Raw genomic sequence first — 14,133 nt, 5'->3', positions numbered from 1 at the left:
TGGCCGGGGGAAAAGTCTGCCAAATGCAACCAATTGGTCTTTGCAGCTCCACAGGCCTCAGCCACGGCCATGTTGATCAGGAGCGCACTTTCTTGGGGCCATGGCTTCCATTCATACCTATCCCAGCTAAGACCCTGGCTCAATCTCTCTCTGCAGCAGCTGCTGCCGGTAGGATCCACCAGAGGCAGCAGGAGGCCAGGCTCATCTCACCTCTTGCCCTTGCTGAACTGCCTGTCCTACAGTGTCAGCATCATGGTGACATTTGGCTAAAATAACTCGGCTAAATTAGAAAGTGGCACTGTGCCCAGCATGGTGGTATGTATGTCTCCCCAGAATTTAGGAAGCAGAGGCAAGAGGACAGCTTAGACTACACAGCCTAGAGACTAGAAAGAAACGGAGGCAGAGTCACAACCTGTATCTGGTTTAACATAGCCTATGGTGCCCCCTGGTGGACATCTAGAATGTTACAGTGACAGTCTGTAAATTCAATTCTAAAAGGATGTGCAAAGAACTGGCTGATAGGATAATTGGATCTGACCTGAATATGGACAGTTTTCCCATGGTGCCAAATGCAGAATTTAGAACTCACAGTTAAACTGGAAGAGAGAAAACTGGGGAGATATTCTCAACACAGTTCTACAAAGCATGCTGGACCCCAAAGCACACTAGCCTGTGGCAAAGCCTGGAATCAGACATTTCCCAAATTCTAGGATAGGATGAGCCGCCGGTGGGGAGGAATATCCTGTCTCTCCCATGTTCTGGAAAGACAGTGGCTGATTTAAGAGTGTATTGAAACAAGAACATTGAACAGTGCACAGAGATTTGTGATAAATGTCTATGAAATCAATCCAACACATCTTATTAGAATAATGCTTTTTTTATTGATTTGAGTAACATGATTCTTACTGTTCAATAATTTTCTCCTTGAGAAGTCGCTTGCTGGATGCCTGTTAAGTTTATCATCTATCTTTCCAACACAATGGCTCGTATGTAACTTTTCTTTTTCTGCTTAAGGAGTCAGTGGCTCGATCCCCAACACCTTATTAAAAGGATTTTTATGTCATCCAAGATCACGGATACAGGTAAGAAAACTAAACAGTACCTCTTCTAAAGAAATGTGCTATTTTAAAAAGAGGTAGGATTTTTAATTATGTGCATGTGTGTCTATGTGTGGGTACATGCACTTGAGGACAGGTGACCTCAGAGGCTACAGGTGTTTGATTTCCTGGAGATGGAGTTATGGAGTTGTGACTCCATCGCTGAGAACTGAACTCAGGTTCTCTGCTAGAGCAATCTACGTTCTTAAATGCTGAGCCATCTCTCTAGCCCAGAAACATGGAGGGTTTTTTTTTGGGGGGGGGGAGTGTTAGCGTGTTATTTCTCACAGATGACTCGGGCAGCACCTGCTTCCGAGATCTAGAACATCTGAGGATGGCTGGGGTTAGGGTGGGTGCCTGGGTTAAGTCTTTTTACAAAAAAAGGATCCAGAATATTCAAAATTATTTTTTCTTCTGCAATCCTCTTTTCATGCAAATAAAAAACATTGTTCGTTTCAATGCTGGGGACACAGAGCCTCGTGCATGCTAGGCAAACCCTCTATCAAGCAAGCCACCCCCTCAGCCCTTGTGTAATGGATCAACAATATTGGGCGGAAAATGAATGCAGGAAACTCTGGACTTCTGTCCTCTAACTATGACTTAAGAATGTGTGACACTTAGAGAGTTTTCGAGAAGGCACAGTCTTGCCCTGTGCGGGGTCAGCCGCAGAAGCAGATACGAACAGGAAGCTCCACCTGTGGTCATCGTTGCCCATGTCTGAAGGATCCATACATGCTTTCTGCGTCCGGGGCTCACCATCTGCCCAGGCTCCAGAGGCAGCAGGGTGAGGAGGGTACCCTCCAGGCGTGGTGGCCATCAGGAGATGGCACCTGTACTTCTGTACCTCCACCATGGAAATCTACATCGGGCATACATTACCCATGTGTGGGCACCACTGAGGAAAGCCCACTGGGAACGGGAGAAAGGAAACTTCCTTGATTATGATGAACGGCATTTTTCTATGAAAATGGCTTCCAAATACATTTCTTAAAATCCAGCAACCGCATCTTTTAAGAGAGCCAGTCTAGACCCGACAACAGGCTGTGGACACAAGCAAACTTAATTGACCAACGGGTGGCAGAATCAGCTGACAGCCCGGGGAAATTCCAGCCCAGGTCAAGCCCTTTAAGTGTGCATCAGCCGTCTAAGACACCTGGAGGTCTGGTTCACCGTAGGCTGCTTCACCTGAAGAGGGAAGAAAACAATTACACAATTACCTCACTAGCTGGACTGGCCAGTCTTAAAGGTTCATGCATTCTCAGGGAAGAGCAACTCAGGACACAGGAGTTTAGTATTTTCATCTCAGTGACTCCTGAGTCCTGGTGGTGGACGGGGGGCCAAGAACCCTTTTTAGCAAGCTCCTCTCCTCTCCACACAGGCTCTGACACCTGCCGCAGGGGTGCTGAGGGTCCCACTGCTATAGCAGCTCGCAGGCTCTCATTAAAAAGAATTTCTGACGGTTTAAAATTCAAAAACAAACAAACATATTAACAGGGCCGGGGTTGTAGTTCAGTTGAGAGAGTGCTTGCCTAGTATTCACAAAATTCTGAGTAAGGTGCCCACACCCATAATTCCAGCACTCCCAGAGGTGGAGGCAGGAGGTTCAGAAGTTCAAAGTTATCCTTGGTGCACAGAGTTCTAGACAAGCCTGGGATACATCCGACTCTCTCTCACCAAGGGAGAATAGAGCCAAAAACCTTTATAAAGCAAACGGGTCCTGAATATTAGAACAAAAGCTGTGATTGGCCAATACCTAATGACACTGGCCCAGCCGGGAGGTGACCTTGTTTATCTTCCTATCCCAGCTGGAGTCACCATCCAACCAGGAAGTCTATGCCCAGGTAAGGGTTCAAGTGTGTGACCTTTCTCTGAGCCTGTCTTGGCAGGAGATGGGTGTGAGCAAGCTACAGGTGATGAAGTGAACCCTGGTCCAGGCCTGCTGCTGCTCAGGCTCCATGGCGATGGGAGGTAAAGCCTGCTCTGAGAATGGCTGCCCCCAGGATGTCGGCAAACCTACCAGGAAGACCCTTACACCTTCACTCCGAATGCAGATTAGCTGATGAGCTTGGTCCAGCAACCCAGGGACACAAACCATTCAGTTAGTGACAAAGCGGTCCCTATGTGGATGCTTTCCCGGGACATCCTTGAAGAGGCCCAGCCATCAGCTGAAGGAGGCTCTGTGCTATTTACAGAAACGATATCTTCTGAGGCAGCTGTGGGCATGCCTGGCAAGGTGACTCGGACATGGAGAAAGTCCAGAAGGCTACGAGGACCCCACTAGTGGTTCCTGAGAATGTGCAGCCCCCGGTCCTCACAGATCAAGCTGTACGCTCCCCGGACTGTGACACAGTTCTGGCAGCAAACAGCAGGAAGGAGCTAAGGGAGAGTCTCTCTCACAGTCTCAGAAGTGACGATGAGTGGGCAGAGGTACCTGGGGACAGGGTAGTTTTCAGGCGCCTTCTTTCCCTGCTACTGCCACTGCGGGATGCCTTGCCCTTGTGTCCCATCCTCCCCTCAGGACCAGAGCAAAGGTTCTGTCTTATCTTTGAGCTTCAGAAAAGCACTTACCCGTCTACATAGCAGAGTGGGAGCCTCTATTTTACTCACTCAGGGCAGAGACTTACGGGAAAACATAATTTTATTTTGTTATTAAAGTAAGCACTGCCCAGGGCGTGTTATTTACACAGAGATAACTGCGCTTTGGAGATTGTGATGTCCCAGGAAGGTAAACTCTAACCTCACAGAGCAGCCCATCATTCTTAGTGTCATTCTCCTTGATAATGTGGTGCCTGGTAATAATCTTGCAATTGCTGCCTCCACAGTCCTATAAAGGACAGTGCTCGGCCAGCCCTGGGAGGGTCGGCAGGCCCCATGCCTCCTCTCTGGAACACATGGCAGCAAAATCAACTGGATTTTTTACTCAGACATTGACAGTCTTTGTTTCGATCAGACGACAAGTCAGCACTTGTCCCCCCCCAAACACACCTGCCATGGGCCGTGTACCACTGTCAGCCCTGCTCCGAATACAGAAATAAAAAAAAAACAAAATATCCACCCCAAGCTTCGCTGTTAAGATTTACAGTCACAGTGGGGAAGAGGGGAGGGTCACACAGTTTAACACGGGCCGTTCTCTAATGGAATAAAACAAAGACTACATAAGAACTAAGAACTTTAAGTTTCAGAACTGGGGATTGTCTGGTCCCCCAAGGTTGGACATTTAGACAAAAGCCCCCATTCCCTCCGGGGCTGAAGAAAGTTCCTGCTTGCTAAAAGAGAGAGAGAGAGAGAGAGAGAGAGAGTGATTCTCCTTACCTCTGGCAGGAGGAATCTGTGGCTCTTCCGTTAATGTATGACTGTGGAGCCTAAGAACTTGACAAGGACAATGCTAGGCTTCAGGCTACCTCAGTCCCTGCTCATAAACACCACCCAGCACACAAGCCTCACCCCCTTCTCTCAGTCCCATTTAACCCTGGAAATCTTTCCATTCAACCCATGACATATAGATCTATCTTAGTATCCTCACCCATCTCCCTCACAGAGCTTCAGTCATTACAGACAGCAAGTGAACTAAGATATGAACTTGGAGAGGCAGCCGCAGCAGCGGTTAGGAGTCAGATGAGAGGCAGGGTGAGGTGGGGAAGGGGAGGCTAGGATGCCTCGAGTTTGGACCCAAGCACTGCCGCCTCCCAGCTGAAAGGCATCAAGCAAGGCCCTCATTTCCCAGCCAAGCGCTCAGTTTTACAGCCTAGGCATCCGTGCTTGCTTCACAGGGGTGTGGCGAGAACCTAAGCTAACCACAAGAAGCAAACAGCATAGCTCCGACCAGTAAAACACGCTCAACAGACTCTAGCTGCTATTGCTAGTGTTGTCATCATGTGGCTCGCAGGTGTCAGATAGCAAAGCCCTTTGTGTCACTTAGAAAACACTCTAGTCCCCTCCCATTCTGTCCTCTGAACCTTGACCTCACTCCACACCTGATCACCCCCTTCTTCCTGCTCCAGCTTATCGTTAGATACTGTTTCTCCTCTATTTCCAGACAAGTTAGTACTGGGGATCAAACCCAGGGCCTTGGGCTACTGAGCTGTGTCCAGCCCTTAGTGATTTTATTATTCTTATTTTGCAATGCTGAGATTCGGACCCAAGCCCCTGGGCCCAATTGCTGACTTCCACCTCTAGCCCTTCCACCCCCCTTCTCCAGTGGCTCCTTTGGTCTTCACTCCATTACTTTAACGGGAACAAACCACATCTCCCGCAGGCTCTCCAGCATTGCTGCTGGGAAATGGTCCTTGCTCACACACAGATGTGAAAGCACAGTCCAGGGCACCACATCTGAACCCGAGAAACGGTCTTCCCAAGTCACACCTACACCCTGTCTATAGTCTGACAGGCAGCCTTTACCCTGGCTCTCAACCTGGTGGCCAGACCCCAGGCAGAGTGGCGTCTGTGGCTTGATTGGAACTTGCCCCTCATTTTCACTGGGCTCTAACTGAATGTGTTGTTCCTTCACTGATGATTACAGATGACAGAGGTGACAGTGTAACTGTGACTGTCTCCAGTACAGTGGAGAAATCACAGGTCTGTAACAATTGCCTTACAGTTCCTGTTGTGGTAAATGTCACAGTCTTCCCCATTTTGAGAGTTATCAGATCCCCCTTGCTTGTTTGTTTCTTTTGTTTGAAACAGTTTCATGTAACTCAGGCTGTGTAGCTGAGGCTGGCCCTGAACTCCTAATCCTCTCTCCTGTGCCTCCCAAGGACTAGGATTATGGGTGTGTCATTACTAGATCTTATTCTCCTTCATGTTGATTCAAAAGCTTACCAATTCTGTATCACACATTTAAAACTATTTTATAGATATATTGTTTTTGTTTGGTTGGTTGGTGGATTGGTTGGTTACTTGGGTTTTTTTTTTTTTTCTTTGTGTAGCCTTGCCTGTCCCAGAACTCACTCTGTAGACCAGGCTAGCCTCAAACTCACAGACCCACCATCTTATACCTCCTAAGGGCTGAGATTAAGGTTGTTTTTTGTTTTGTTTTGTTTATTCGTTTTTTGGTTTTGTGTTTCTTTCCCTTTGAGACAAGATCTCACTCCATATCTCTGGTTGTCCTAGAACTCACTATGTAGACCGTGCTGGTCTTGAACTCACAAAGATTCCTCCTGCCTCTACCTTGCCTCCCAAGTGCTGGGATCAAAGGTATGCGTTAGTGCCTGGCATCTTTTGTAATCCCATGTATTTTATTATTTTGAGAGGCGATCCCTAGCAGGGTCTGTGCCCCGGGAGACTGAGTGCTGCTAGGAAGAGCTGCAATGCTCCAAAGGTGAAAATTACTTACTGCAATGTGACGTTAAAATATTCTTCAGGTGTCACTACTTTTGGTCCACCAAAGTAGTCCAAGACCCAGATACTGGTTATATTTAACTTAGCAAAGAACCAATTATGGCTGGAAGGCCAAGTTTTCATCTCAGGATGTCGAAGGAATAATGAACTCTTTGCGTAGTCCGCTTCTGTCTCGTTCACCTGAAGGACAAACAGGAGATAATCAAGAATGTGTGCTTCTTCACACCACAAACCCCACCTGAGAACTTAGTCAGTTGCAAATCCTGATCTTTAGAATCGAGAGCCAATGGGGAGCTTGAAGAAAACAGAGAATGATGACGACTTCAAATTTATACCAACACATGCACTAAAGTAGAGACCGCGATAAGGACCAAGCTTTGCTGCTCACTAGCAACAGTGGACATGCTTAGAAGCAGCACGATGGAACCCCAGAGCAGGTGTCACTCCCCTGCTCGCTCCCGCCAGTCACGGACACCACCCACCGAGATGCAACCACGGAGAGTGTCCAGACCAGAAATCACGAGGGTCAGAAAGCTCAGCAAAAGCCTGAAATTACCGGCTCAGCAATAAGAGTGGTATACTTGATACCTGCCCACTGGCTTTCTGCAGATCTTTCTTTTTGTTTGTTTGTTTTTTTGTTGTTGTTGTTTCGTTTTTGAGACCAGGTCTCACTGTGTGGCCCTGGCTGTCCTGGAACTCATTATGTAGACCAGGCTGGCCTCGAACTCACTGCCTCCTGGGTGATGAGATTAAAGGCATGTGCCACCATACCCAGCACCTGCAATCTTATTTAACCTCATCTTTCCAGCACCATCCCAAACTGTCCAAGTGCGCTTCTAGTTAGTAACACTCTTTTTTTTAAATTAATTTTATTATTATATGTTTACATGCACACGTGTCTGTATCTGTATATATGCAGGTGCCTCAGCTTAGGGACATCCCCGGGAGCTGGGGTTGTGAACACTTGTAAGCTGTCTGATGTGGGTGCTGGGAATTGAACTCAGGTCCTCTGCAGGCACAATACATGTTCTTAAGGGCTAAGCCATCTCTCCAGCCCAGGTGAAACTAGAGAGCAATGGTCCTGGATGAGCAGATGTTTTTTAGCAAGAGTGTTTTATACAGAAGTTTTCCAGACGTTATATCTGTTTGGTCCTGTGCCCCATAAGGACCCTACTGGACACCTAATGACAGACCCTGGCCAGGGCCTTTGTCTTGGAATCACTGTAGAGTTAGAACATGTTCCTACCGTCCGTCCGCTCACAAATCCATTGCATTTTATTCTCCAAAGATCCCTTCCTTCCGTTTGAATACCGCCATGTTCTCAATGACTAACCTTGGTCACAGCTCCCGACAGCATTATATGAACACACAGGGGACTCTGAGGGTCGAAGCCATGGTTCCTACAGAAGACAGTCTGTGCTAAAGACAAGGTCAGCGTGGCCTGTGGGTTTTCCTGGAGGAGAGAGAAATGGAAGTCCTTCCATGTGAAACCCGGTTTCTGGAGAGGCATAAACTTTAACACCTGCGGTCATACTATCCCTCGGGCGGCAGCATATTCCACGAAACAGTGAATTGTAAGCCACAGTGCGCTCAGGGGAAACAATCCAGGGGCAGAAACCCGCCCCAATCCTCACAGAGTGTGTGTGGAGAGGTATCATGTTTTAGTTATTTTTTAAGCTTTATTTTTATTTCACGCACATTGGAGTTTTGCTTACGTGTTATGTCTGTGTGAGGATGTCAGATCCTCTGGACCTAGAGTTACAGACAGTTGGCGGCTGCCAGGTGGAAGCTGGGAATTGAAACCTGCGTCCTCTGGAAGGGGAGCCAGTGCTCTTAACCACTGAGCCATCTCTCCAGCCCTTCTCTCCCCCCAGGCATCATGTTTTAAACTAATGAGTTATAGGGAGTGTCTTAACATATCTATCCTTATTTATTCCATACTTACCAGAATAATAAATAAAAATCCCCCAAACCAGAGCTGGTGATAACCCTCACTGAAATATTTACAGAGTCAGGCTCTAATTAAAAACAAAACAAAAACCAAAAACCAGTACATAAAAGCACCACAGGTACTCCAACAGCCTAATTACAGAACTTAAACAAGAAAGTAGCTGAATCATGCTGCATGGTTATCTCATGACTGCAGAAACTGTCATGTGATCTCAAAAAGGGAGAAGCAGCTCATTCCTTCTGTAACAAGAGAATTCTTACCTCAGATTCGAATCACAAAGGCAAGAAGGTTCCTAATCCATTTCTCTCCAGAACCCGGCACTGTCCCGAATTATTGCAAACTCACAACTGCGTTCACCCCAAGTGTTTTTGCCTCTGCCATCTCTCAACGGCCCGTTAGAACCAGAGTCTCAGAGACTCTCAGGGAAGAGGAAAAGAGAAAGGCCTCAGCAGGTGAGAGCATATACTGCTCTCCCAAAGGCTCCAGCACCCATAGCTAGTGGCTCACGATCACTTGTAAGTTCAGCTCCAAAGGATTCCCTGTCTCCATTTGCCAAGCAGAGGGATTACAGGCAGTGCAGGTTATTAACATGGGTGCTAGGAGTCTGAACTCTTGACACTTGCATGTCAAGCTCTTTCCCTGATAAGCCATCTTCCCAGCCTCGACGCCCAGGGTTTGAAGCATGCACGGTGATTCTTGAGCAGCGGCAGACAGCACTGGTTAAGCCATCCATGCAGGGGGCAACTCTGTAGTTTGCCACTGTAAGGCTGCTGGGCAGGGTGGTCCAGACAGACGATTTAAAAGTTGTCTGAGGTGGTGAGGACGTAGCCTGAGCATGGGGTGAATGAAGAGGAAGGAGCAGGGATGGAACCAAAGAAAGCAGAAGAAAACCAGGGGGATTTGGAGCAGTGGTGAGAATTCTAACGTGTTTAGTGAGAAACTAAGTCCACAAACGAGGATGCTTCCCGCCAAGGTGATTTGGTTTCCAGGAAGAAGAGGGAAATGGGACTCTTATCTGGCAGATACTAAATGAAGGCACTCAGAAATACAAGGCTCTGAAGAGGTCCCAACAGGAATACAAATGTGGAAATAAAACCACGACTGTGCACATAATGGTCAAAGTACCAGAAGAACAAGGGGGTCAGAAACTAACTTGATTTTAGTGGGTCAACATGGAAAAGAAATCAGCAATTACCTGGTCCTATCACCAGAGAGACATGCCCAGAAGGAAGGAATGCGAGAAGAGTTGTGTCTTGTTTGGGATAGGACCATCTGTGGTGCAGCCGGGCCTTGAACTCAATAGACAGCAGAGAATAACAACCTTGAACTGTTGGTCCTTCTGCTCCCACCTCCCAAATACTGAGACTATAGGCTTGAACCACCAAGCCTGGTCTGTGCAGTCCACGGTGTGGTGTGTGTGTGTGTGTGTATGTGTGTGTGTGTGTGTGTGTGTGTGTGTGTGTGTGTGTGTGTAGAGTACAGGTGTACCACAGAGGCACGTGCATTAATGAATGTATGGTGGGGCCAGAGGTCAACTCTGGATGCCACTCCTTAGAAGCCAGAGCCAGGCAACTTGTGTTTTTTGAAGCAGGGTCTCTCCCTGGGGTCTGAAGCTGCCAGCTCAGCCAGGCTGGATGGACAGGAAGCTGTCTGTCTGGCCAGGGCAGGGTCACAAATGCATGCATACCATCATGCCTCACTTTTTCACATGGTTCAGAGATTCAAGCAACGATTCCCACTCCTACATGGCAAGCACTTTACCAACCGGGCTATTTCCCCAGCCCCTACAATCACAGTTTTAAAAGGCGCTAACTAAGTTTGTTTGGAACAAAACAGAACTCTGTGGTAGGCTGAGGGAAGCTGGTCTCTGGTCCGGGGGTCTGTGGCTTGTACACTGAAGACGGGTGGATCTGTGAACTAGAGTTGACCCCCGGCTTTGCACAATCACTTAACCTCCCATCTTTATCTGTAAAATGGGAATAGTCAGACCGTTTCTAAGAGTTGCTACGAGAGACAGTGGAAATGAGTGGAGCTGAAGAGCACTTGGCACGCGTGACTCAAGTGCTTGACTAAAACATCAGTTTCTCTCATCTCACTTTTCCCACCACACCGTGCTTTTTTTCCCCCAGCTTTGCCACAAAGACCAGGTACCAAGTCAGGCTCCATCTCTGGGCACCTGGGTGGACCTTCCATCCTAGGCTGATTTCCACCCAAGTTGCAAGCTTAACCCTGACCCAACGAGGAGGCCAAAGACAAAGAGGAACCAGCCCCTCAAAGAGTCCTGCTCTCTGCTGAGGCCACTCTGCTTATGGAGCCCAAAGAACGCAGTCGGGTCATAAAGTTCTGTAGTAGCTTCCCGCTGCTGATAGCAAAGTTCTGCAGGGGTAGGGAAGAGAAACTCTTAAGCCACATAAGGCAAATGCTAAACCATCCAACGATATGTACGCTTTGTGGAGCTTTTAAATAACCAGCGTCCAGTTCACGCAGACAGTGCCTCGAGATAACACATGACAATTTGAATAGTTTGACGTGCTGCAGGTACTGGCAAAGAATGTACCCCAGGCGCTTAGACCAGGCCCAGGGGCGAGCAGAAACTTCCTGGTAGTTGCCCAACACCTGGGATGCTACAATTTCTGCCTGGCCGACGTCAGCCAGAAGACACAGCCATCTGAGCTGGGCTCAAAATTCTTATCTCTGAGACCCACGCTCTCCCGATGGCGGGCTAAGCTTGGGAGGCTCGCTCCCCAATCTGCCTGCGGCTGCCAGCCCCGCAGTGCCCGGCCCGGGGGAACCGAGCGGCGCCGCCGCTCACCTTCAGGTCGCTCACTAGCTGCTGCATGGGACTCAGGTACATGTAAGGCACGCCGCTACCTGCGCCCGGGGGACCGTCACTGAAGGAGATGACGTCCGCGAACGGCCTGCCGCGCACCGCCTCCAGCGTGGAGATGGTGGCCAGCGAGCCCCAGTCCGAGACGTGCGACACGAAGCGGGCCACGCGCGGCGCGTCTTCCCGGGGTGGCAGCGGGGGCAGTCGCCCGTCCGCGTCCCAGTCCCCGTGGCCCCGGCCTCCGCGACCCCAGGCCGGCGACACCAGTAGTGTCACCAGCACAGGCGCGAGCAGGGCGACGAGCAGGGAGCGCGCGGACCCAGGAGCGCGAGCAGCCATGGCGCTGTGTGCACAGTCCCTGCCCACGGACCTAACTTTGCCGGGGTTATTGGAGCTCGCCGGGGCCCCGCCCCTCCGAGCGGGCCAATCAGAGATTAGCAGGCTGGGGGCGTGGCCCCAGTGCAGCCGGGTTTCCACACCCAACAGCGCTAGCCGCTGGGTCACATGCGCTGATCTTTAAAGATTGCGATTTTTCCCTAAAGAGAGACTTGTTCTGTTTGTTTTACTTACAGGGCGATAAGCGAGGTCTAGACGAAATTAAGCAACGTGCTCGAGTCACGCTACTAGGAAAAGGCTGACCTCTTCACGCACGCACCGACTTTTCTAACGCGAGTGTACGTGCCTGAAGTCTAAGAGAAAATGAGTTTTCTGTAAGCTCTTTTCTGTTTACTCCACGTTAGCAAGCAAGCCTCCGAGTAGTAAAAAGCAGAAGTACCAACGTGCAGGAACTTGCAAATCACTGGCCCCGGAGTGCCCTCAGATAAAGCCACTGAGAGACTAAGTTTTCAGTTTTCCCACTTAGGACTTTGGCCTTGCCAGTTGGAGACCTGTTAAGTCATCTAGCTTGGTTAAATTCGTGTTTTCGTGCATTTATTACCCTGGCAGATCCTCCAAGCCGTTCCAATCTTCATCCTGCTGCTCTGGGGAGTTAGAGAATGTGCGCCAACGACCCGGCCCACGTTTTTCATCATTTTAAACTCTGGCCACTGTTAGAACATGTAAGTCCCATCTTGTGTTCTGAATCAGGCCACGCCTCCCCGCAGCCCTCGGCTAGGAGGAGAGTTCTGAAGCAGTCCGCACAGTGACTTGACAGCTCTTCTTAGTTTATGGCGTCCAGCTTCTTATCACATGGGCCAGGCTGAACTAAATCATGGGATCTGAAACGTCCTGTCGCCTCTAGAAAGATATAAAAATCAGACTTTCCCTTCATTCTAGGGGTTGGTATGCGACTCCTATGGAAGACTGCTGGAAAGATATTCTGAGGTCTGCCTCTAGCTGCCCCCCCCACTCATTCCTCTCTCCGTCTCTCTCCCTATCTCTCTCTTATCCATGTTCTTAATGAAGGGCCTCTCCAGGCTTTAAGGGGAAGCCTCTCCTTCCATCCAGGTTCTGTCAAGTTTAGATCTCCATAAATTACGTTGTTTGTGTCTTATGCTGTACCTCCCATCTCCAGGCCCTGGATTCCTTTGCTTCCTTTGCTGACAGACTTGTTCATCCTTTATGACAGCCGCATCTTTTCAGAATGTTAACCTTTTTCGCCTGGCCTCAGGTGTATAAAGGGCTCTCGTAGGCCCGAGCATGGCAAATACGGCTCTAGCAGGCATGTCCTTCCCTCTTCCCTTCTCCTTAGTAAACCACAGATTGCATTCCTAAAGCTAGCCACGCAGGCCTGTTCCCTCATTTGGCCACTCCCTCCTCCTGAAGCTGACCACCGAGGTCCAGAGATCAAAGTGTTGAAATCCAGCAATCAAAAGCTCCCTTTTGGCTGCTCTAATTAACATCCCCAGTCAAAACAAACCAACTCATCCTACCGTGAGATTTCCCCTTTTCCTTTTATAAACTGCCTGTTCCCATGGACCACTTCTGTCTTCTCTCCATCCAGAGGCAGTCCTTTGTCCCTCCAAAGCAAATAGCCAACCTCCCCCTCATCCTTTGTCCTTTTTCCTTCTTCCTCATCCTCTGTCTCCTCTCTTTGTCTCTTATTCTCTGCCCTTTGTGCCTCTGGAGCAAATAAATCTTCTTTGTGCTGAGAACGTGGTGTGTCCTGTGGCTGCCCCAGTCCTTCTAACGTGTACTTCAATTGTTACAGAGGTCATCGGTGGCACCATGTAAGAACTTGCCAGTGAAAATGTGGTGATACCTGGCCTTCTCAAGCTTCATTACGTGAAAGAAGCCGTTTCCTTTAGGGCTGTCAGGAAATCATGTGGGCCAAGTGGGGGCTCACATGCTTGTAAGCCATGTAGGCAAGCCAAAGCCCACCTCCACTCCTGTCTGAAGGCCACTCTCCCTACAGTCAGCCAGCTTCTGAGGCTGCTCAGCAAAGCATGACCCTGCACCCTGAACCAGCGTCTGCATTCCCTCTGGTAGCCGGTCTGAGTCACACTGATTTCCACACCTAGCGTCAACAACGTTCCCTCCAAGCTGATCTGCTCTTCAACCCGAGCTCAGAAGAACTTCCGGCTTTGTTGGGAAGCTAAGTAGGGGACGTTTGAGTAGAGGAGAGGCAAGTATTCACTTCTTAAAGAGCACTATAAACAGTTTGCGTGTTTGACTATTAGAAACTGCTCATTGTTAGAAACAGTGTGTTAAGAAAAAGTATCACACAGCCACATTCCAAGCTCAACTCGGGCACTAGCAAATCCAGTTGTCCATGGGTCTTTGACCTCAGTTTTAGATCTCAACTGTTCTCATTCAAAAGTAGGCGTTGAAAGGTGGTCCTGATGGCCCACACCTTTAATCCCAGCACTTGGAGGTCAGAGGCAGGTGGATCTCTGTGAGTTTAAGGCCACCCAGAGCTACCCAATGAGACCTTCTTGCTCTCCAGCCCCCTGCCTATAAGAGAAAGAAAATGAATTGTGTTA

The 14,133-nt window shown here is 49.0% G+C and overlaps 1 protein-coding gene across 2 annotated transcripts; it reads right to left on the bottom strand.

The window, feature by feature from the left end:
- Positions 1 to 858: 858 nt before the first annotated feature.
- On the bottom strand, positions 859 to 11,588 carry Creg1 (cellular repressor of E1A stimulated genes 1). 2 transcript variants are annotated; one of them, XM_021659145.2, is made up of 4 exons: positions 11,198 to 11,587; positions 7,768 to 7,887; positions 6,430 to 6,614; positions 859 to 2,282 (listed from the first exon to the last, which is right to left on the bottom strand). In XM_021659145.2, exons 1-4 carry the CDS (start codon positions 11,549 to 11,551, stop codon positions 2,279 to 2,281), a joined length of 663 nt encoding a protein of 220 aa, XP_021514820.1. In that variant the 5' UTR covers positions 11,552 to 11,587; the 3' UTR covers positions 859 to 2,278. The 2 variants fall into 2 exon arrangements, with proteins under 2 accessions (XP_021514820.1, XP_060220588.1); XM_060364605.1 differs by lacking the exon at positions 859 to 2,282 and having other exon boundaries at positions 6,426 to 6,614; positions 11,198 to 11,588.
- Positions 11,589 to 14,133: the final 2,545 nt, after the last annotated feature.

This window comes from Meriones unguiculatus, chromosome 11 (genome assembly GCF_030254825.1).
Source record: "Meriones unguiculatus strain TT.TT164.6M chromosome 11, Bangor_MerUng_6.1, whole genome shotgun sequence".
Classification (NCBI taxonomy): Eukaryota; Metazoa; Chordata; class Mammalia; order Rodentia; family Muridae; genus Meriones; species Meriones unguiculatus.
This window is presented reverse-complemented; position numbering and strand designations above follow the sequence as displayed.

What these genes read in the sequence shown, in the direction of transcription:
- Creg1 (XM_060364605.1), bottom strand. Translation starts at nt 11,551, where the DNA reads ATGGCTGCTCGCGCTCCTGGGTCCGCGCGCTCCCTGCTCGTCGCCCTG. An exon ending in AGCTAGTGAGCGACCTGAAG is followed by an intron (nt 7,888 to 11,197) that starts GTGAGCGGCGGC and finishes TCTCTCCTCCAG; the next exon opens with GAAAACCCACAGGCCACGCT. An exon ending in TGTCGGGAGCTGTGACCAAG is followed by an intron (nt 6,615 to 7,767) that starts GTTAGTCATTGA and finishes TTTGTCCTTCAG; the next exon opens with GTGAACGAGACAGAAGCGGA.